At 40.5% G+C, this 23,510-nt stretch overlaps 2 protein-coding genes across 8 annotated transcripts in view; one reads left to right on the plus strand and one right to left on the minus strand.

Annotated features, from left to right (window-relative positions):
* UBE3A (ubiquitin protein ligase E3A) overlaps positions 1–9,216 on the minus strand; it is a 94,433-nt gene extending 85,217 nt beyond the window's left edge. For 4 of the 7 annotated variants that reach the window (XM_055555741.1, XM_055555737.1, XM_055555739.1 and 1 more), the window contains exon 1: positions 8,701–9,216. The gene's annotated coding sequence lies outside the window, so the exon portion shown is untranslated. The remainder of the gene's footprint in view (positions 1–8,700) is intronic. The other 3 variants (XM_055555744.1, XM_055555743.1, XM_055555742.1) reach the window with 1 other exon arrangement.
* On the plus strand, positions 5,239–16,902 carry LOC129634479 (translation initiation factor IF-2-like). The gene is made up of 4 exons (XM_055556737.1): positions 5,239–5,263; positions 8,289–8,473; positions 8,546–9,906; positions 10,450–16,902. Exons 1-3 carry the CDS (start codon positions 5,239–5,241, stop codon positions 9,500–9,502), a joined length of 1,167 nt encoding a protein of 388 aa, XP_055412712.1. The 3' UTR covers positions 9,503–9,906; positions 10,450–16,902.
* Positions 16,903–23,510: the final 6,608 nt, after the last annotated feature.

The following is a 23,510-nucleotide window of genomic DNA, read 5'->3' on the forward strand; positions in this document are numbered from 1 at the left end:
ATTTTGCTTTTTCATTTTGAAGATAATTTGAAATATACTACTGCTGCTGCTAAGTCGCTTCAGTCGTGTCCAACTCTGTGCGACCCCATAGACGGCAGCCCACCAGGCTCCTCCATCCCTGGGATTCTCCAGGCAAGAATACTGGAGTGGGTTGCCATTTCCTTCTCCAATGCATGAAATTCGTGAAAAGTGAAAGTGAAGTCACTCAGTCATGTACGACTCTTAGCGACCCCATAGACTGCAGCCCACCAAGCTCCTCCATCCATGGATTTTCCAGGCAAGAGTACTGGAGTGGGGTGCCATTGCCTTCTCCGAAATATACTACACTGGGTAACAATTAAATTTAAAGAAATAGAAGACTTTAAATGAAGAAATCTAGTTTTATGTATATAGAAGTCTAACATCAATTCAACTTTTCTATTGCACTTAAGTGTTCTCAATTTCAACATTGTATCAACTTTTAAGAAGCAGTTACATTTTACCAAGCACAATATACCCCTATGTTAGCTACCAATTTTATCCATTTAATTTTCTATTTTCCTTTTCTATCCTTTAAACATGTTTAATATGCCCTAGTCCATTTAGGCCGCTTATTTAACAAAATACCATAGACTGGATGGTGTATAAACAACAGAAATTTATTTCTCACAGTTCTGGAGCCAGAAGTCCAAATTAAAGCACCAACAGATTTGATATCTGGCGATCAGCTTCCTGCTTCATAGATGATGGTCTTCTGGCTATATCCTCACTTGACAGAAAAAGGGAAGGAGCTCTTTGGAGTTTTTCAAATGGCACTAATTCCATCAGAAGGGCTCCATTCTGAAAACCTTATCACCTCCCAAAGGCCCCCACCACCTAACGCCATCACAATGGCAGCAGGGTGAGCAGGCTAGAGGAGGGGTGTTAGGATTTCAATATATGAATGGGGGGTGAGGGGCAGTACAGAAACTCTCTCATAGCCATAGCAAAATGTATAGAACACTTAATATGAATGAGACAGCTTCACTAATTAGGAAAGCATCTCATTTCTAAAGAACTCTACATTTGGATTATCTTTAACAGCGTAGTTTTCCATAACCAACACAGAATACAACTCACCTCAGAAAACTAGAAAAATTTTATTTAATTATCCTTTGTGTGAAATAGGGTTTATCAATCAGTATACATGTGAAATATAACAGCTCAAAAGACACCTTTTGTTTTTAATTCTCAAAACAAAAACTTATTAGCAAAGGTAAATATTTAGTATCCTTATTCATGGCACACCATAAATAAAATTCCTAAAAAAAATACTAAGGTAATAAGCTGGAAATTAACCTGTATTTCTCCCTGTGACCTATTAGCTCTATATAGAAAACATTGCTGAGCTTCTCATCCTTTCCCTTCCAAAGAACAGAATTATGCTTTATGTATGAGAGATTAATAAAGTATTTTTTGCAAAGTATGAAGAAATTCCTGTAGTGGTATCTGCAGTGCTAGAGCAATCATCTGAGAGGAAAATAAAGAACATCACTTTTAGAAAGGGTGCTAGAGAGTACAAAGTGACAAAATGTGACACCTGTCCATACAGAGTGGTACACACATAATCATTATATTATTCTCTGTACTGTCTGTATGTTTGTCTGTATGTTTGGAAGGAAAATTCAGGATTTACTCTGCATCACAAAGAATATAAAAATAAATGAGTTAGCATATTGGCCGTATCTCACAAGGGCAATTTTTTTTTAACTGAAGGATAATTGCTTTACAGTATTGCACTGGTTTCTATCAAACATCAACATGAATCAGCCATAGGTTGACCGATGCCCCTCCCACTTGAATATCTGTTTTAAAACAGGGTAAAAACTCATCTGCATGGGATAAATACATACACCTCCCCATTCCAGCCCTGTAGGTTGTTACGGAGCCCCATTAGAGTTCCCTGAGTCACACCGCAAATTCCCATTGGCTATGTATATATGGTAATAACGTTTCCACCTGATTCTCCGCCACACCTCCCACCCTTTCCTTTCTCCCCATCCCCAAGCTGCATCGCTAAGTCTGTTTTCAACATCTGTGTCCCCATTGCTGCTCTGCAAATAGGGTCATCAGTACCATCTTTCTAGATTCCAAATACATGCTTTAGTATACAATAATTGTTTTTCTCTTTCTGACTTACCTCACTCTGTATAACAGGCTCTAGGTTCATCCACCTCATTAGGACTGACTCAAATGTGTGCCTTTTATGGCTGAGTAATATTGCATTGTATATACACACCACAGCTTCTTTATCCATTTATCTGTTGATGGCCCTCTAGGTTGCTTCCCCGTCCTAGCTACCGTAAATAGGGCTTCAATGAACACTGGGTCACATGTGTCTTTTTTCAATTTTAGTTTCCTCAGGGTATATACCTAGTAGTGGGATTGCTAGGTCATATGGTTTTATTTCTAGTTTTTTAGGGAATCTCCACACTGCTCCCCATAGTGGCTATATCAATTTGCATTCCTACCAACAGTACAAGAATTTTCTCCACACCCACTGCAACATTTACTGTTTGTAGATTTTTTGATGATAGCCATTCTGACAGGTCACAAGGGCAATTCTAAGAGTACCTTCTCACGTTCAAGAGGGAGGCTGCTGACCATGTGCCACAACTACTGAGCCTGCACACTCCAGAGCCCATATACCGTAACTAGAGAAGCCACACAGCAGTGAAGACCCAACACAACCAAACCAGAAACAGAAAAAGAGGGAAGGCGCTGAGGTAGAAGTCTATTAGAAACTTGAAATGGATAACCTGTTCTTTTTGATACAAGGAGACAAAAGTTATCAAATGAAAAATCACAGGTAAAGTAACTGGCAACATCTTCATTCAGCCTCTAGCTACATAATTTGTGTGCAGCACTGCTTTTCTTAAATGTAAAATTTTGAATTACTGAAATTATGTAAAAAGGGCACCTATTAAGAACTAAAAAAGAGCTACAAGCCTACATACCACAAAGAGGTCAAAAAAGTTTCATGTTTTATTTCTGTAACATAAAGGGATCTGTGCTTGACTAACCTCAACTGATACCAAAGGGTACAGAAGATCAACTTCTGGAACACAATGAGAGAGAAGTCACCACAGTATTCTCCACACTGGCTAGCCAAGAGTTTCACTGAAAGAAGAGTTTTATCCTACTTGTGTAAGTGTTTAGAGCTCCTATACCACCACCTTCATGCTTTATTTGCAGCACAGATGCTGACTTTAATTAATGTGTGAAGTCTTACATAGGATTCTCTTCTACAATCCATATATGACAGAAGATTCCAGCAGATTTCCTAAAACTGAACTTCAGGAATAATCTTACCTAGTAAGACACTAGGAAGATTGGAATAGGAAATGGCAACCCACTCCAGGATTCTTGTCTGGAAAAGTCCATGGACAGAGGAACCTGGTAGGCTTCAGTCCAAAGGGTCGCCGAGAGGAAGGACAGGACCATTGAGTAAAAGCACAGTAAGATTCTGTCTCCAAAACTTTTTCTTTCAGGTCAACCTTATAATTCACTTGTTATTATCACAAAAAGAGAGGTCAAAAGTAAAGCAAATTACAGAAGTGATTTGACTTTGGACTAACAATACTATTAAGATCTGCTGTTTATTTCTAATGTATTACCAAATATAAAATAAATTTACATACTAAGTACTTCCCCAAATAATATTTCTATGGAAAGGTTAAAAATTTAAGTAAAGAAAACATGAAAATATACCAAGGTTCCAATCACCTGTCCATTACTAATCAACTTGTTTTCTCAGGCAAATCACTAACTCAGTTATAAGGTCACTTTGTAGTTATGAATCTACTTTTTCGAGAATGATCTCATTTGAAAATCATAACCCTCAGAAACAAAGCAAGTATCACCTTTACTTGACAGGAGAGCCAAGGCTTTGAATGCTAAATGGCTTGTTCATACCCACTAGGAAATTAGAGAAGAATGAACCCACGAACTTCTGACACCAAACTTAGTGTTTCTTCCTCCACATCAATGGTTCTCCACAGCTTCCGTTCATAGAACCTGTGGAGACTCTGAAGCACTTAGAATTTCATATATAATTATAGGATGTTCACAGTCACAAGACAGAATCAAGCAGTAATAACTGTCAGCTAAATTTCATGTGCAAAATGTAGTAGTCAAAAAAGAAAATACTAGCCTTATTTCTTTTTCAAATAGACCTGTACTTAATGATCTTCTTTTAACTTCCTATCCATAATGCAACTTACATGTTAAAGATAAGAGATAACTTAGATCAAAGTACTGTAAGTGACATTTCTGAGATTAAATGAAAAGTTAGCAAAGAAGTTTATAATTTATCATGTATTTATTAATAAGCCATCTCATTAAAAATCTGTTTAAATAGAATCTTTAAGTATTTCAAACATTGCACATTTTGAACATAGGATATAGGCCTGTATGTTAACATTACTTCCACTTACTATAATTTTTCTTTATTTCCTATATTAGAAGAAAAAGTCCCATTTCCTCTAGTAACTGCTATGGTCAGAAAAGGCATCTTGTTGAAGGCTGTTTTCTACTAATATCATGTGTGTGTGCTGTCATATTGTTGACCCCATGGACTGTAGACAGGCAGGCTCCTCCGTCCATGGAATTTTCCAGGCAAGAATACTGGAGTGGGTTGCCATTTCCTACTCCAGGGCATCTTCCCAACCCCTGTTTCTTGGGTCTCCTGCATTGGCAGGCAGATTCTTTACCACTATGCCACTTGGGCAGTGATATTCTACTAATGGTACGATATTCTACTAATATTATCAGATCAGATCAGTCGCTCAGTCATGTCCGACTCTTTGCGACCCCATGAATCACAGCACGCCAGGCCTCCCTGTCCATCACCAACTCCCGGAGTTCACTCAGACTCACGTCCATCGAGTCAGTGATGCCATCCAGCCATCTCATCCTCTGTCGTCCCCTTCTCCTCTTGCCCCCAATCCCTCCCAGCATCAGTCTTTTCCAATGAGTCAACTCTATTATAGAAAACATGAAATTGCAAAAAGGTGGGTGAGTATTCTCAAAGCCAAGTTTAACACTCCTCCCAACAGATAGGACAAAACAGTACCATTGTGTGCAGAGTCCTGAACTAGGGTCCAGAGGCTCAAAATGTGCCCTGGCTCTGCCACCTGGTGACTTTAAGAAAATCATTTTAAAGGTCTGCAATTCAATTTCCTCATATATAAAACAAGAATAGCCCCACTTAGGCCTACAATGGGCTTCCCCGATAGCTCAGTTGGTAAAGAATCCACCTGCAATGCAGGAGACCCCAGTTTGATTCCTGGGTCGGGAAGATCCCCTGGAGAAGGGATAGGCTACCCACTCCAGTATTCTTGGGTCTCCCTTGTGGCTCAGCTGGTACAGAATCCGCCTGCAATTGTGGAGACCTGGGTTGGGAAGATCCCCTAGAGAAGGGAAAGGCTACTCACTCCAGTATTCTGGCCTGGAGAACTCCATGGACTGTATAATCCATGGGGTCGCAAAAAATTGGATACAACTGAGTGACTTTCACTTTCAGGCCTACAACTCCTATGAATTTATAACCAGATGACAGAATGACAATCATCTCAGAAAAATACCAGAGTACATACAGGCAACTGCCAAAGTAAGTTTATTTTCTTTATACATATATATATATACACACACACACTCACACTATGTGCCAGATTGGAGTGGAGGATTGGGACTGAAATATGAAGAATCTAACATGTGACAGACAGTATATAAAGGAAGGAGTGCAGCAATATTCTTTAGAAAAGAGCTGGGAGTAGGAGGCATTGAGTCCACAGACCTGCCGAAGGATTAGAAGGGCGCCAGGAGAATGCAGTTCCATTGTTTGACAGACTTTCACAAAACATGGTGTTACGTGGAGGATGTCACTAGGACTGCGCACTTTCAAAAGACAGAGACATAAGTCTTGTCTTTATAGTCCTTACACCTAGCTCAGCTCAGAGTAGCCACAGTAGATGCCTAATAAATGTTAGCTAACTATTTACTGATAACTAAGTCACCCATACTCTGGTCACACACTCTCTGGTAAACAACAGGAGTCCTTGCCCTTAAAGACTGAGTTCAAAACCAGTGAGCAAAAAAAACAATGTAGAGGATAATATGCTAGAGTCCACTATAGATAAGGTGATTTAAAAACATTTAGAAAAACTGAGCAAGAAGACATCAAAGGATAATACTTGGATGTGCCTACGTGATGGGCATTTCACATACTTTAATCCTCACAACTCTAAGCTTCACCACCCCATTTTACAGATGACAAAACTTGCAGCTCAAAATTAAGTCACTTGTCAAGTGTCAGACAACTAGGGAAAGCCAGAATCAGAAGTAGCATCTAATTCCAAAGCTATTTTCACTATACACACCATAAGGTCTTCGGTTTTTAGACTTTACATTTTAAGTGGAGAGAGAGCACGGACTGCCAAAATCAGCCAAAGCTTTGTTGTCCTGAATCATCATGAAAAGAGCATCTAAGACTTTACCCAAGCATTTTAACTGAAAAAAAAAAAAAAAAAAATCACTTCTGAAAATCCGTCTTCATAAAAATGAGAAAATTTTTTAATAGCTGCATATGTACTTAATGTCATGTTTCTACATTTTGACCTATACAAGTATAGGTCTAAACAAAAGGGCAAAACATGACTGAAGAACATGACAAGCAATCATTTAAGAAAATAGAAACTTACTTGTAAGTACCATTTCAAGTGCTCAGGCTGAAAAATTTAGGTTTTGATCCAAAGTTTTGGATTATTCCACTGACTGCATATTGAGAGAAACAATAAATTATTCCAAATATTTAAGGGGAGAGAGGACTGTTTTTGGAAGGGAGAGTGGAGGAGTCATTTAGAAACGATCTATAGTGTGGGGAATAAAACTGATTAAATGTTACACGTCAGAGACACCAGTTAGGTACCCAACAAATCCTGTGAAATGGGCTGGGCAAGTGGGATGACAACGTATCTTCCTTTCACTTCTGACTAACTACACAAGTTATTTTTTAAAACATGAAAAAAAAAACCCGCAAATTTAAGAAATAAGAAAGAAAAGCAGCTCATAAAACTTGTGAAAAGGAATTACAATATTGTAATTTGCATCTCTGTGTAAAGCTAAAACTCCTCAGTAACCCAGCAATGTCAGAGGATGGTGTACATGCTACTAACCACATTAATGCTAGTTAGCAAATACTGACACAGTAAGACTTTCATAGTTTACATTGTAATTTTATAAACAGACATCATTATTTCTTGAAGCCACCTCTTGTTTCTGTTCTGTCATGATTACCAGCTTAACGGGGTTCTGGTCATTCTTAGGGCTTTATCAGCATCATCATTAATATTCATTTCATTAAAAATGTGATTATGTAGGTCAGATTTATAAGCAGGATCTAATTCTAAAGTTATTTCCACTTCTTTTTTATCTTCCTAAACTTTTTCACGTGGTTTACAAAACAATCTCTTAGGTAAGGGTACTTACTAGTCAAGAGGTGTGAGATAAACACTTCTCATCCTTCTTGTCCAATTCATTTGACATGATTTACTGGGTACTTCAAGTGCATTTCACAGGAAACTTTTTAACAGATGCACTTCTGAAGTTTAGGTCATTTCCATTTAAACCTCCCTTCTCCGCCCCCCACGTCCCCGCCAAAAATCTGGAGTAATTTCCTTTTCTTCAATATTGCAGACAGTGGAATGATCTGAAATTACGGGTCATACCCGAATTCCCTTCTGATTGATGGAAGGTAACTTTGGATTGTAAATCCCCCATATGCCATTACTTTACCTTTTCAGCAGCACCCTAACCACTTAATAAGTATAATACCAAACAGGCTTTGTAATTATTTTTTAACATGTGCACAGGATTTTTAAAAAAATTCGGAAACTATATTATCTTTCAAGGATCGTAAGACTAACCAAACAGCGTCCATATTAAAATTACTTTTAACAATTTTATGGACTAAAACTAAAACGTCTGTCGCATTAACAGCAAAACCCTCCAACACCATTACGAGTCCCTTTTATTTTCACAACTGGAAAAAAAGCGGGGCGGGGGGGAGAGGGAGCTGAAGGTTTGCATTTAATGTTTCCAGCAAACCCAGTAGCTCAGGTTTAATTTCAGAATCGCGATGAGTTCTGTGGACACAATCCTTACGCTCTATTTACCACTTCATTCGCCCTCCCTCCCCAAGAGTCCACCCCCCAAAAAACCCCAACCCGCCAAACCACACATCTAAACACTTCTTCACCCGTAAGGCCCAGACCCCGAAAACGGCGAGAGTCAGAGCTCCCCTAGGGCGGAGGAGGCCAGCCGGCCCATAGCCCTGGGCCCGGGCCGGAGGGGCGAGCCCGCTCCGAGAAGGGCCACCTACCGACTGCCCGCACGCCCCGCCCCGGGCCCGCTCGCGTCCTCTCGGGCGACGAAACCCTCCCTCCGGCGGCGCCCAGCCAGGACTGACAGTCACAGCGGCCGCCGCGGCGGGCAGAGAGAGGCCTAGTCCTGGCACCGGCCTCTCCAGACCGCGCGCCCTGCGCACCCGCCCCGGAGGCGGCGGGCGTCCCTGCCCTCGCCGGGACCGGCCCCGCAGGGCACTCGGGCGGCCGCGGGGACAAAGCGGGAGCCGCCGGCCCGGGCCCGTCCTCCCCGGCGCAGGCCGTCCTCGGCCGCACTGACCTGTCGTCGCCCCCGCGCCTGGGCCGCGGCCCCCGCAGCAGCGGCCGCCTCGCTGGTCGTCGTCGCCCTCGCCCGCCGCCTCCGCCCGCCACCGCCTCGTTCCCTGTCGCTGCCGCCACCGCCGGCGCTCATGCGGGACCCGCGCTTCGTTCTCCGGAGTCCGAGACCGGGAAAGGGGGCGCAGCGGCCGCAAAAAGCCCCGCGCCCGCCGCCCGCCGCCGCTCCACCGCTGTCCGTCCGCACCGGGGGTCACAGGGCCCGCCTGCGGGGCTCAGAGCGAGCGCCGAGGGGCCCTCCTGTAGGGCTCGGAGAAGCCGAGGGAGGCGCAGCCGCCCGCGGGTTCAGCGCCCGTCGGCAGAAGCGAAGCGCAAGTCGGCGCGGCGGCGGATGGCGAGCGCCCGAGCCGGCTGAGGGCTACGCAGAGGAGGGGTGCGCAAGTGAGCGGAGGGCGCTGTGTCGATGCTCCCGCGAAGGCGAGTCGGGCTCTACCTCTCCTGCAGTCACCCCGAGCCGAGCGCCACCATCTTGGAAAAAACGCGGATCTCGCGGCCGCGGCGCAAGCCGGGAGGACTGGCTGGGCGGGCCGAGTATCCCGGCAGGCAGCGCGCACCGCCTGGCCCGGCGAGGGCTCCCTGCCTGGACGCAGGGGCGCGGGGCGGGGCCGGGGAGCGCGCGGGAGGGCGCCGCGCTCTGCTCCGCCCCAAATCGTCGGCTCCGCCCCCCTCCTGCTTGCCGTCGTCGCAGCGCAAAGGCGGCTGGGAAAGGGAAGTGGCTCGCTGGCTGCTCCTCGCAGTCCCACTAGGGACGGTCGCCATCTTTGCACCGAATAGAGGGGGCAGTTCCTCTTTAAAGCCCCAGCGGTCTGTTCCCTGACAGAAAGCAGGCGGTACACTTGGGACATCCCCTGAAGCCCTCCGGACTGTTGGAGAGCCCTGTGGGCTATCTAACCAGGGAACGTGCTTGAAGTTGGACGTTCCCGATTTTGTTGGGAAATCGCTTCCGAAATTTCGCCAAGCGGTTTTGGTAGCTGCCAACCTCGCAGTGGGATAGAGCCCTTCATATTCTAGGTCGCCGACCCCGACCCCTTTGTGCTTTTGTAAACATTGCAGTAGTAGGCCGAGAGTGCGGACCAGCTTTCTTTCAAGGGACCAAGGTCATCTGCTTAGGACTTTGCCTGCAAATGGTCTGTCACTAGTTTACGGGAAGGTAAACCCTGTCTCTTGCAATTTTGACATTCCGTAGATTGTCGATAAAGAGAAAGTGGCCCTTTGATTGACCCCAGATGGATACAGGCTAATTCTGATCTGTTTGACTGAATCCATGTAAAGCCGTGCGTCTTGAGTTAGGACTCTGAAGCACTTACTAGCAAAGCTACAATGGGGTCACTAACAATTCAGTCTTAAGATTTGCGGCTTTTGCTGCTAAGTGCATAAAAGACTGTATTTTATGCACTTAGCAGCAAAAATCCTTTTTATCTAGTATTCAAACTTTGTATATCAACAGCCATATATAGTAGTGAATTTAACTGTCATTCTTAGACCATCTGTTTTATAGAATCATATATATATGTATACACACACATACTGCTTCCCAACAAAAAAAGAAAAATAATCAAGTGCAATTTTAAATTATTAAGGGATAATTCACCAGGGAAGCCCATTCTGAAATAACTAATGATAAATGACAGTGTTAAGTCGTGTCCAATTTTAACTTCGTTCCTTATTCTTTTTTCATTTCTTTCAATTACAGATTCGCATTTGGAAACTCAGCTACGTTTTATGGGCGAGACTAGTTAAAATTAGTGTCAAGGATTTATCTTTGCATGTTATCAAAATAGGCAAATGAGAAATTTTAAAGATGGTATTAAAATGTTACTACAATATCTAGCATGTGAAGATTCTTTTAGCAATTCTATTTCCTGTTAAGTAAAAATTAAATGAAATGTAAGTCTAAAAATAATAAGTATATCAAACATGGCAGAAAACCCTGAGTTCCAAGAAAATTAAAGACAAGAGAAACCTGCTCTTAGTTAAATGTCTTAAATGCTGATTCTTTACTAAGGTCAAAAAGGATCCCAATTCCTCCTTGGAATCTGGAGAAATATAGCCCTTTTAGCTTGTTAATATTAAATAGGCATTCTTACCTATGTCAGACTTATTTCAAAAACCCACTGTACTCTTTGCCTTGTTCATTTTCAAATTTCAAAAATTTGTTGATGTATGGCAAAACCAATACAATATTGTAAAGTAAAAAAAGAAAAAAAAGAAAAAATTTTGCTGGTAGAAATTAGCAACATGAACTTTGTCAGGAATCCTTAGAATCCTAATAGTGTTCCATCTCCATATATATCAGTTTTTATGAATAAATTTTTTCCCAAGTCAGACCCATATTTTCCTTCAGGTATGTTTTCCCAGGAAAACAACTTATTACCTACTAAGTTAAGTAATAAATCTGTTTGATTATTCTACGCAAAATGAGACCCAGTAGTTTCTAAGTTTCCCATTTCAGTGTAAAGTTAAAGGAGCGGTTTAATTTTTTTTCATATAGCTCATTAATTCCTTTAACAAACTTTGAACTTCTACTGTTTACCAAGATCTGTGCCAGGCTTTGAAAACAATAAAAGATCAACAATCCCTATCCTTGCCCTCAAGTATTCACAGTCCAAGAGGAAATCACACCAGTAAAATGACATTTTTTTCAAAATAACCCAACAGTTTTTACGAAAGTTTGCTCTAGATTGCTGATGAAGTTTTGTGTTTTTTTTAAATGGCTGTTTTGGTGCTCAGAATTTCTTTTTGATGTGAGTCACAACAGATGAATCAAAATGCATAGACAATTTTTTATTCCCTAGCATGCCTCTGGGATCAGGAGGAAGCTGAAAGAATAGAACAAAAAATGGTCAGATACAGTGGGATGAAAGTTACTGTTGCTATATTTAGGTTACATCAAAATGTTACACACACAACTGTAGAAAAAGACTAGGGTTTCAGTATATGAGTTCAGTTCAGTTCAGTTCAGTTGCTCAGTCGTGTCTGACTCTTTGCGACCCCATGAATTGCAGCATGCCAGGCCTCCCTGTCCACCGACTCCCGGAGTTCACTCAGACTCACGTCCATCGAGTCAGTGATGCCATCCAGCCATCTCATCCTCTGTCCCCTTCTCCTCCTGCCCCCAATCCCTCCCAGCATCAGAGTCTTCCAATGAGTCAACTCTTCACATGAGGTGGCCAAAGTACTGGAGTTTCAGCTTCAGATTCATTCCTTCCAAAGAAATCCCAGGGCTGATCTCCTTCAGAATGGACTGGTTGGATCTTCTTGCAGTCCAAGGGACTCTCAAGAGTCTTCTCCAACACCACAGCTCAAAAGCATCAATTCTTCAGCGCTCAGCTTTCTTCACGGTCCAACTCTCACATCCATACATGACCACTGGAAAAACCATAGCCTTGACTAGAAGAACCTTTGTTGGCAAAGTAATGTCTCTGCTGTTGAATATGCTATCTAGGTGGGTATAACTTTCCTTCCAAGGAGTAAGCATCTTTTAATTTCATGGCTGCAGTCACCATCTGCAGTGATTTTGTCTGATACTGTTCCCACTGTTTCCCCATCTTATTTCCCATGAAGTGATGGGACCAGATGCCATGATCTTCGTTTTCTGAATGTTGAGCTTTAAGCCAACTTTTTCACTCTCCTCTTTCACTTTCATCAAGAGGCTTTTTAGTTCCTCTTCACTTTCTGCCATAAGGGTGGTGTCATCTGCATATCTGAGGTTATTGATATTTCTCCCGGCAATCTTGATTCCAGCTTGTGCTTCTTCCAGCCCAGCATTTCTCATGATGTACTTTGCATATAAGTTAAATAAGCAGGGTGACAAATATACAGTCTTGACGTACTCCTTTTCCTATTTGGAACCAGTCTGTTCCATGTCCATTTCTAACTGTTGCTTCCTGACAGTAGCTCTCCATATTTAAGAAACTGTTGTAGCAAAATTCTGTGAAGACCATTGCCTGACAGGACAAGTGCTCAGCAAATTGTAGTGCTTAGAACTAGCAGTAGTGACCGTTTATCATTACAGACTCCAGGCATAAACTCCTTCACTCGTTGACCTTTGTTCCTACAGATTACCCAAATTTGCACTTCCCTTGATCTTCTGTCTTAAAGCATGAGCCATTCTTCTTCCTTTCTAGAGCTAATGTATATGGGAGTTATGTGCGTCTCAAGACTTAATCCCTCTCCTATTAATTCCTTCTCCTATTCATTAATTCTCCTCTTAACTTTGTTCATTTTGGAAGAGCTATCAGATTGCCGTTTGCTTCCAAGTCCCTCTTCAACTACTGAAATGTAGTATTTGCTCCCATTTTACTACATATATTGCTTGTATTTATGTCAGTAATGGCATAATGACCAAATTTAAATGTTGCTTTTCAATTTTCATGGTATCTGACCTCTTTGCAGCCTTCCACATTGCTAATCTACTGGAAACTGCTCCTTTGATTCCATCATGCTGAGATCTCCATCCTCTTCTCCTGTGTCTTAGATTACTCCTTCTCAAATCTTCTTTACACAATGCTAGTCTTCTCTGCTTTTGATACTCTTGACCCACCATTTCTACACAGTTGCTCACAAAACTTGTTTATGTATATTCTGTGTGTGTGCATGAGTGCTTGCTCTGTTGTGTCCAACTCTGTGCAACCCCATGGACTGTAGCCCACCAGACTCCTCTGTCCATGGAATTCTGGCAAGAATACTGGAGTGGGTTGCCATTCCTTTCTCCAGGGATCTTCCTGACCCAGGGATCAAACCCAGGTCTTCTGCACTGCAGGAAGATTCTTGACTGAATGAGCCACCAGAGATCACTTATGTCAGTCAGAAATCTGAGTCTGAATCTTGGACACTGACCTCACTCAGAAATTTCAGACATCTATCTTCAACTGCTTATTGGAAATTTGTACTGAATGTCCTACATTCACCTCACATTCATTCACATCTGAAATCAAACTGCTGACTGTGCCCCATTTTCCGTCATTCACTGAGATGTGGATAATTGTGAAGAAAAGAGGGTTTTGGAAGAATAAGCAGGAATTGGTTTTTTAAAATGTTAAATTTGAGATGCCTGTATGTCTGCAGTACAGAGTGATTGCTAGTTGGCCCCTAAAGTGCACTCTCCTCTTCATCCATGATAGTAGCACACCTGGCCAGATCCATGGTTTCCTATAATAAATTCTCTAGGTGTAGCCGTGTCACTGTTCTGGCTAGTGGGATGTGAGCAGAAATGATGTGAGCAACTTCACGATCATACTGTAAAAGAAATGAGATGCTCCTTTCTCTCTGTCCATTTCTGATGGTTGGAGTGTGGTAGGGTTGTGAGCTAGAGCAATAGGATGGGCCCCAAGGATTTTCTGAGTCACAACTTGTATACCAGTGTGAACTTTGGTGTGAGTTCCTAACCCTGTAATAAGCCATGGTTACTCTAGATACCTTTCACTGCAGCTAACTTTGTATCCTTATATCCAAATGAAATCAAGGAAGCAGCTGAATGTAGGCATCTGTAGTTAGGGTTGAATGAAATCATCCTACATTCCCTGACTTGATTGATGACTCCACCATCTGTGGTAGTCCCCAGTCATAGTATTAGTAATCCTAGACTTTCTCTTCGGAGAAGGCAGTGGCAACCCACTCCAGTACTCTTGCCTGGAAAATCCCATGGACAGAGGAGCCTGGTAGGCTGCAGTTCATGGGGTCGCTACAAGTCAGACATGACTGAGCGACTTCACTTTCACTTTTCACTTTCATGCATTGGAGAAGGAAATGGCAACCCACTCCAGTGTTCTTGCCTGGAGAATCCCAGGGACGGGGGAGCCTGGTAGGCTGCCGTCTATGGGGTCGCACAGAGTCAGACACGACTGAAGCGACTTAGCAGCAGCAGGAGCAGCAGACTTTCTCTTCCTCAATCTGAAGGCAGTTAGGAAGCAAAGTTATGTGTGCCTTAACACATTGGTTTTAGAATTAGCGTAGCAAAGTGGTTAAGAGCATAGGCTCACAATTTATTAACAACTGCAAAAATGCTGACTAAAATCATAAACCCCTCTCTGATTTGGGCCTCTCATCTGTAAGATGGGGTTGTCATGAGGATTAAATGTTAATACACATAAAAGCACCTAGAATGAGTGGGTACGTAGTATAAGCTCAGTAAAGATGAGCTTTTTATTATCCCATGGAAATCCCAGTACTGCCACTTACCAAATATAAAGACTTTAATTAAATATTCAATTAATCTCTCTGTTTCCTTATCAGTGAAGTAGGAAAAATGGTAGTAGCCTCATCAGGCTGCTGTGGAGAGTGAACAGGGACAGTACCTGTGAAGTGTTTCGTGCCTAGTATATGGGAAGTGCTCAATAAATGGTAGTAGTCACTATTATTGTTATTCATTATCCATTCAATAATAATATCATTATTATTATCATAACATCCATTTCCTTCCACTGCTGCTACCATAATTTAGACCCTTAGTGTTTCTTACTTGAACCAGAATATAAGCTTCAGAAGTATTAGAACGTCAGGGACATCTTATCTTATTATTATTGTAGCCCTAACACAATGCTGATACAGTACTTTCCTGGATGGGAAAAAAGCTCCTCATCATGGAATTTTTTTTTAACTTTTATTTTATATTGAAGTATAGCCAATTAGCTATACATATCACACAATGTATGATAGTTTCAGATGGATAGCAAAGGGGCTCAGCCATACATATACATGTAGATGGAATGTTTTTTAAAGAAACGTGAATCTTAATGCTCCCTTGCTTGAATATATCAGTGGCTTGAATATATCAAAGTGTTCAAACTCCAAGAACAAGGCCTACTGGAGATGGGGCCTGCCTCCTAGCCCTATTTCCTTCCACTCCCCTCATGGATACTTCTTGAAGTGATACAAACTCGATAGTCATTTGGAGCCCTTTTGCCTGCAGTTTGTTCTTGTAGACAACTCCAAGCACCTCCTCTGAGGAGCCTCTCTAACCTTTTCAGGTGGGATTGTTGCTCACACCAGTTCTTCCTGTCATGTCACTTTTCGCATTCATGCTGTGCTGTGCTTACAGTTCTATCTCCACTCAAGTTCCTTGAGACAGGAGAGTCCCTTTGGCTTCCTTTTTGTTCCCAGTGTGTATCTCAGTAGCTGAAACTTGGCACGTCCTCAAAAAGTGTTTGAATGAATGAGCTAATGTATGGTAAAGTAGTGTATCTTTGCATATTTTGCTTTTCAGTTGAGTCAAGCAGAGATACAAGGTGCAGAGCTGTCTGCCTGTACAATTTAGTAGGGACAGAAAAATCAGGCAAATTTATTGTACGATGTTTTAACTTGTGAACTCCAGCAACTACGTAAGCAACAATATAAGTCTTTAAACTTTCAGGACCTTAATATTATGTATAAAAATAAGATAGTGAACAAGATAACCTACAAAATTCTTTTTTAAATTTATCTGACGGTGTCAGGTCTTATTTGCAGCTCTCAACTCTTCCATTTTTAGTTGCTGCATGCAGGGTCTCTGTGGCAGCACGTGCGTTCCCTGACCAGGGCAGCCTGCACTGGGAGCTCAGACTCCCAGCCACTAGACCACCAGGGACATCCAAACTTACACAATTCTCTTAAATCTGTAACTTATTCAACGACTAATTTTCCCTGACTGCAGATGTATCTAAGACTACTTAAGAAGTCATTCAAGCAAAAACCTGGAAGTCATTAAATCATGCTTTGACTGTGGTCATTTCAGTCTTTTTGCCTGCCTCACCCAACTGGAGAGTAGCTGGAAAAGAGGCATTTGATTGAATGGTGGTTGCTGCATTCATGCTGAATTCTATCTCTAATACCATTTTTAAGATATATCATACTGATTCTTACAGGAACTCTAATAATTTTTTGTATCAAAGGAAAACACTGGTTAAATAAAATCTTTGTTATTAAAAATAGTGCAGACAACTGTACTTACTGGTTTGGGGGGGAACCTCAACTAAAAATATCTAGCAAGGTAAGAATCATGAATATAGTTTGCAATTGATAAGCAATATTTTTTTATTCTTGCTTGACTCTAACAACAGAATACAAAATTACCAAAATGATAAAAATTTACTATTGGATTTTTTTTTGGTATTGCTTGAAATAAAACTTGCCTTCTTTTTGTTGTTTTTAGTTTTGTTTTGTGACAGTAAACCATCCTTATAAAAAGACAAAGTTTTTATAAGATAGTAATGTAGATATTATTCATGACATGAAATATTTTATATTGCTTCTTTTTATTAGATTGGTGCAAACATAATTGTAGTTTCAGTCTGTAATACATTGTAAATAGGCTCAAATGCATCTTTATTATAATAATTAAAATAGGAACCATTACAATGAGGAACCATAACAAAATAGGAACCATTACAAACACACTTTTGCCAACAAGAAATAAGCTTATTCCTGTATCATAAAAATCCATGCTTTGAGAGTCAACAAACACTTGGAAAGCATTTTCTGCCTCCTGTTGGTTGTGGAAGCATTTTCCCTGCCAAAAGTTGTCAAGATGCTTGAAGAACTAGTCAGAGAGAGGTCAGGTGAATATAGAGGATGAGGCAAAATGTCATAGCCTGATTCATTCAAACTTTGAAATGTTGGTTGTGTGACATGCAGTTGGGCATTGGTCGTGCAGAATTGGGCCTTTTCTGTTGACCAATGCTGGCTGCAGGAATTGCAGTTTTCTGTGCACCTCATTAATTTGCTGAGCATTCTTCTCAGGCCTAATGGTTTCACTGGGATTCAGAAAGATGTGGTTGCTTAGACCAGCAGCAGACCACTAAGCAGTGACCATGATCATTTTTGGGTGCAAAAACCCACATTTTTTTGGCATTAGAAAGTGCTTTGGAGCTTCTTCTCACTCCAACTACCGAGGTGGTCATCACTGATTGTCATATAAAATCCACTTTTCATCGCACGTCATAATCCAATCGGGAAACTCATTACATAGAATAAGAGAAGACAACACTTCAAAAGGATGACTTTTTTTGATTTCCAGTCAGCTCATGAGACACCCATTTATCAAGCTTTATTCACCTTTCCAATTTACTTCAAATGCCGAATGACCTTAGAATGGTTGACATTGAGTTCTTCGGCAACTTCTCTTGTAGTTAGTTGTAAGAGGATCAGTTTCGATGATCCTCTCAACTGATTGTTATCAACTTCTGATGGCAGGCCACTATCCTCCTCATCTTGGAGGGCCTTATCTACTTTGCAAAACTTCCTGAACCACCACTGCACTGTATATTCATTAGCAGTTCCTGGGCCAAATGTGTTGTTGATGTTGCAAATTGTCTCTGCTGCTTTACAACTCATTTTGAACTTGAATAAGAAAATTGCTTAAATTTGCTTTTTGTCTAACATTTCCCAAGTCTAAAATACATATATAATACACAACAAGTAATAAGTCATCAGCAAAAAAAGCATAAAGCAAGAAATGTGCATTAAAATGATCTAAGTATAACCACATTTATTTAAGAATGTATTCCAATATCAAACAGCAAAGTTCAACAAAGCATAACTGCAATTACTTTTGCACCAACCTAATAATTCCTGCTAAGCATGATACTGATTGCAACTGTTATTTCAGTACTTAATGCAAAGTTGCTGAAATGAATTTATTTCCACAAATTTCATTTGTGAACCCATTAAATGCTAGTTTCTTAAATAAATCATAATAATTCTGACAACAATCTTTGATATTATACATTTCATGGATTAGGTAATTGAGCTTAAAATAAGTAACATGTTGATGTTCCATGCCTAAAACCTAATAGAGCTAGGGTGTAAATCCAGTTGTGTGTGTGTGTGTGTGTGTGTGTGTGTGTACGTGTGTCTGCTTTCCCAGAAGACAAAGATAAATTTTTAGAATTTCAAAAATATGTTTCATTGAAATGTTTTCTCAATTTTCCAGTCATCACTTTTTATTCATTAGTTCCTAAAAGTATTGTAAGAAGAGTATTTTTAAATTGCTACCTGAACAGAAAGCTCCTCGTCCCTCCTTTTCCATACTGTTCAGTTCAAACAGGGCTTCTGAAAGCCTCAGCTGGCCTGCTCTGCCCCTGTTCCCTTACAGTACTCAATTCTGATTGTGTGATTTGGGACCAGTTGCTTATCTTCTTTACACTTCAAGTTTTCATCTATAAAACTGATGATATTGTAATGATTTAAGATACAGTGTGTTGCTCAGGACTTGGCTCAGTGTCTCATGCTTGTGCTAGGTCGCTTTGGTCGTGTCCAACTCTGTGCAATCCTATGGACTGTAGCCTGCCAGGTTCCTCTGTCCATGGGATTATCCAGGCAAGAATACTGGAGTTGCCATGTCCTCCTCCAGGGGATCTTCCCAACCCCAGGAGCAATTCCACATCTCCTGTATTGGCAGGCAGGTTCTTTACCACTAGTACCACCTGGGCAGCTCAGTGCCTAACACAATACAAATGCTCAAAAAATGCTTATGAATGAGTGGGTGAATGGATGAAACTGTTTTAATTTGGGATTCTCCCAGAAACAGATCTTGACAAAATGATTTGGGTGCAAGTAGTATCTTTGGGCGGAGAAGGCAATGGCAACCCACTCCAGTACTCTTTCCTGGAAACCCCCAGTGGAAGGAGGAGCCTGGTAGGCTGCAATCCATGGAGTCGCAAAGAGCTGGACACCGCTGAGCGACTTCACTTTCACTTTTCACTTTGATGAATTGGAGAAGGAAAATGGCAACCCACTCCAGTGTTCTTGCCTGGAGAATCCCAGGGACGGGGGAGCCTGGTGGGCTGCCGTCTATGGGGTCGCACAGAGTCAGACACGACTGAAGCGACTTAGCAGCAGCAGCAGCAGCAGCAGCAGTATCTTTGGGAACTGATTCCCAAAAAACAGTAGGGAAGTAAGGAAATAAGTTAGGGAAGGGAGATAATGAATAAAGTTGATAAACCTACTATCAATCAAGCATCCAGTATGGGCAACTAGCAAGTATATATTATAATTGATAAGTTATTTGAGTGGTGATATTTTGAAAATTAGACATTTCAATATTTTACCCACTAATTTCAGCATCATTGCCTGAATGAATTTTACACTGATGGCTATACAATCATAATTTTTCCTCCATTCCTTCTATGTATATTAGATGTTTTCTTCAGTAAAGAAGATCTTGTCCTCCCAACCACCACTTTTGTTTAGTATTAATGCGGATTCATAGCATCTCTTTTTATTCCATATGGCATAATACATTACATCATTATTCTTTTTGGTGCTCAGATTGGCCTAGATTTGAAACCAATTGTGTATACTTTTGACATGTCCTTATCAGTCTGACCATATCTTTGATTTTGGTTCAATGAGTCACTTTTTCTGTCCCAGAACTGGACTCAGTCATTTCTCAGAAACCTGGTTCCTGTTAGTAAAGTGGGCACTAGTCATCGCATCTCACTTGTCATTTCTTCAATTCCTATATTTATGGAATATATATATATATGCATAATGATATTTCATATCCAACAACGCTGAGTTCTTTCACATCTTCTCTCGTTCCATATTTATTTCTCTTCTCCCACAATGAGAACCCAATATATTTATCACATTCTCTATCTTATAGTACACACAAATGACCAATACCACTATCAACTACAAATGTACTAAGTTCCAGATTTCTTTGCAATTCTTTCAGTCCTTAAACTAAATTTCCATAAAGATGTTCAGAGTGTTATGTTCAGAAGTTTCTTGAATTAATTCTTATTAGTGATACATAGTTTTTTGTTTATGTCTGTAGGAATTTTAGGGCTTGATTCTTTCATCTACATTAGTTTTAAATATGTAAAACATTTTAATGTTTCAAATATCAAAACTACATAAAAGACATACTTGGAGATGTTTCACTGTAATTCCCACCCTTTCAGCCCCATTCCCACCCACTCTCTATAAGTAGCCACTTTTATTTTTTAAGTGTATCTTTCCTGAGTTTCCTTTTATAGAAATAAAGCTACAACACATATATTTATATGTATATATAATATATATATATGTATATCCTTATTATTGTTCCTTGTTTCTTTGTATTTACTAAGTTTATTTCTTTAGGTATTTAAGAAATATAAATTATGATAGCAAGGATATCTAACCAATCAATCCTAAAGGGAATCAACCCTGAATGTTCATTGGAAGGACTGATGCTGAAGCTGAAACTGCAATACTCTGGCCTCCTAATGCAAGGAACTAACTCATTGGAAAAGACCCTGACACTGGGAAAGATTGAAGGCAGAAGGAGAAGGGGACAACATAGGATGAGATGATTGGGTAGCATCATTGACTCAATGGACATGAGTTTGAGCAAGCTCCAGGAGATGGTGTAAGACAGGGAAGCCTGGTGTGCCACAGTCCCTGGGGTGCAGAGTCAGACATGACTGAGCTACTGAATGACAACAACAACAACAAAATTATGATAGAGAAAACCTTACACTGATTCTATATATAATCTCTTTGGGATCCTTTATTGAGATTTCTACTATTTGATTTCATCAGCTGTGCAGTATCCTTTGAATTCTACCTACTGCCTATATTGCAATAAATGAGCATATTCTACTTTCCCTCTTCTCTCTTCCTTCTCTTCTTATTCTAAAAATGGTGTTAGTTCTATTTTGTAATAACATATTTTTACATACTATTCTTACATCTAGTCAGCAGTTTGTTTTAGGGTTAGAGCTATAATTAAATGCATTGAATCTTATAATGAGTCTTTTTACTGATGTTTCCTTAATTATATCTTGGTTTAGTAAAGGTTGTCCTTTAGTAAGGAGAAGGCAATGGCAACCCACTCTAGTACTCTTGCCTGGAAAATCCCATGGACAGAGGAGCCTGGTAGGCTGCAGTCCTTGGGGTCGCTAGAAGTCGGACACGACTGAGCGACTTCACTTTCACTTTTCACTTTCATGCATTGGAGAAGGAAATGGCAACCCACTCCAGTATTCTTGCCTTGAGGATCCCAGGGACGAGGAAGCCTAGTGGGCTGCTGTCTATGGGGTTGCACAGAGTCAGACACGACTAAAGCGACTTAGCAGCAGTAGTCCTTTAGTAAATCCCTCAAGAAAAGATTGGGCATACAGTATTCCCTGAGTTTGTGCATATTTAAAACTGTTTTCCTATAGCTTCATGTTGAAAGGACAACTTGATAGGCTCTAAAAAAGTTCCTTGGTTCACATTTTATAGTTTTTTAAATTTTAAACTTTATTTAGGCTATTTATTTATGTGGCTGTGTCTGGTCTTAGTTGCAGAACAGGGGACCCTTGATGCGGGAGGTGGGATGCAGCTCCCTGAGCGGGGCTGGGACCTGGGGCCCCGGCGCTGAGAGCATGGAGCCTTAGCCACTGCGCCACCAGGGACATCCCCATGTTTTATCTGTGATCTTCATGTGTGTGTCACTCCACTCTTTCTTCACTTTTGTTGCCTTAGAGAAGTCTCATGACAGCTGGATTTTCTGTCCTTTGTAAGAACTTTGACTTTTAGCATGGAGTCCAGATTTTTCTTTATTTTTAATGTCTAAAAGTTATATACTAAGGTAGGATTTGGAGATGACCAGTTTTCCAAGTTCAGCACAGTAAGGTCCTTTTCAACATACAGATTCTGATCTTTTATTTTCATATTATCTTTTTGAAATTCAGTCATAAGACCAGCTAGGACTAGCATGAATTCATCCCAACAGTGGAAGTGATACATACATCCATAATCAGTCTGAAGCAGATCTAAACATCACAAATAAACTGAAGGAACATCTGTCTCTCATTCCTATGCTATTCACCACTGTTGAATGTCCCTGTTGAATTCACCACTGTTGAATGTCCCTGCTCCCTTAGCTCACACCTTTGACCTGGTGGAGTGTTTCGTATGACCAGCTAACAAAGAAGAAAAAGATCTGAACTTGACTCACAATGAGTCACCTTGTGATGTTCATGTGATGAGAAAATGAAAATCAGTTTTGTAGGGTAGGGGAAAGCCTCTCATTGGGTAGAGCTTTGAGTGGTACATCATCCATTTTTCATGGAGAGAGAAGGTATGGATACACATGAACTCATGAGCAATAGCAAATAACTTAGCTGATTGGTCAGGAGGTACAGACAAAATTATTCTAGATGGCAAGAGACTAAGAGCATCCCCTCAAGATCATGATTAAGACAAGGATTTTCACTCTCATTTCTATTCAATGTTTTCTTGCAGGTCCTAGCCAGGGAAATAAGGCAAGATGAAAAAAATAGAATACAAATTAGAAAGGAAATAGTAATACCATTATTATTCATAGGTGACAAAATTATATACTTTGCTATAGTAAAGAGAATCCAAATGAATCTATAAGCCTACTTTAAGAATTAGTAAGGAACTTTGCAAGATTGTTTGAAACAAAGCCAACATATAAAAATTAATGCTTTTTCTATATGTTAACAGTAAGAAACTAGAAAATGAAAATAATTTAAATATTACTATAGCATTGAAAAAGCAACAAATACTTAGTAAGTGTAATAAGAGATATACTACTCCTCAATAAAAAATTGCAAAACATTTCTTGGAGAAATTAAAGTTCTAAATAAATAAAATTTATTGCATCTTTATGTATTAGTTGACTCATTTTTAAGACGTAATTATATTTGAATCAATGCACATATTCAATGTAATTGTGATTCAAAAACACCAGCATTATTTTGTGTAAATTAGCAGGCTGGTTTTAAAATTTACATAGAATAAAATATTTAAGATAAGTTTAACAAGGGGGATGCAAGACAT

This window comes from Bubalus kerabau, chromosome 19 (genome assembly GCF_029407905.1).
Source record: "Bubalus kerabau isolate K-KA32 ecotype Philippines breed swamp buffalo chromosome 19, PCC_UOA_SB_1v2, whole genome shotgun sequence".
NCBI classification, from domain to species: domain Eukaryota; kingdom Metazoa; phylum Chordata; class Mammalia; order Artiodactyla; family Bovidae; genus Bubalus; species Bubalus kerabau.

Excerpts from the sequence above, each read along its gene's own strand:
- LOC129634479 (XM_055556737.1), top strand. The coding sequence starts at position 5,239 with ATGGGCTTCCCCGATAGCTCAGTTG. Across the intron at positions 5,264-8,288 it reads CTTCCCCGATAGCTCAGTTG|ACCCCGAAAACGGCGAGAGT; the intron begins GTAAAGAATCCA and ends CGTAAGGCCCAG. Across the intron at positions 8,474-8,545 it reads CCTCCCTCCGGCGGCGCCCA|ACCGCGCGCCCTGCGCACCC; the intron begins GCCAGGACTGAC and ends CGGCCTCTCCAG.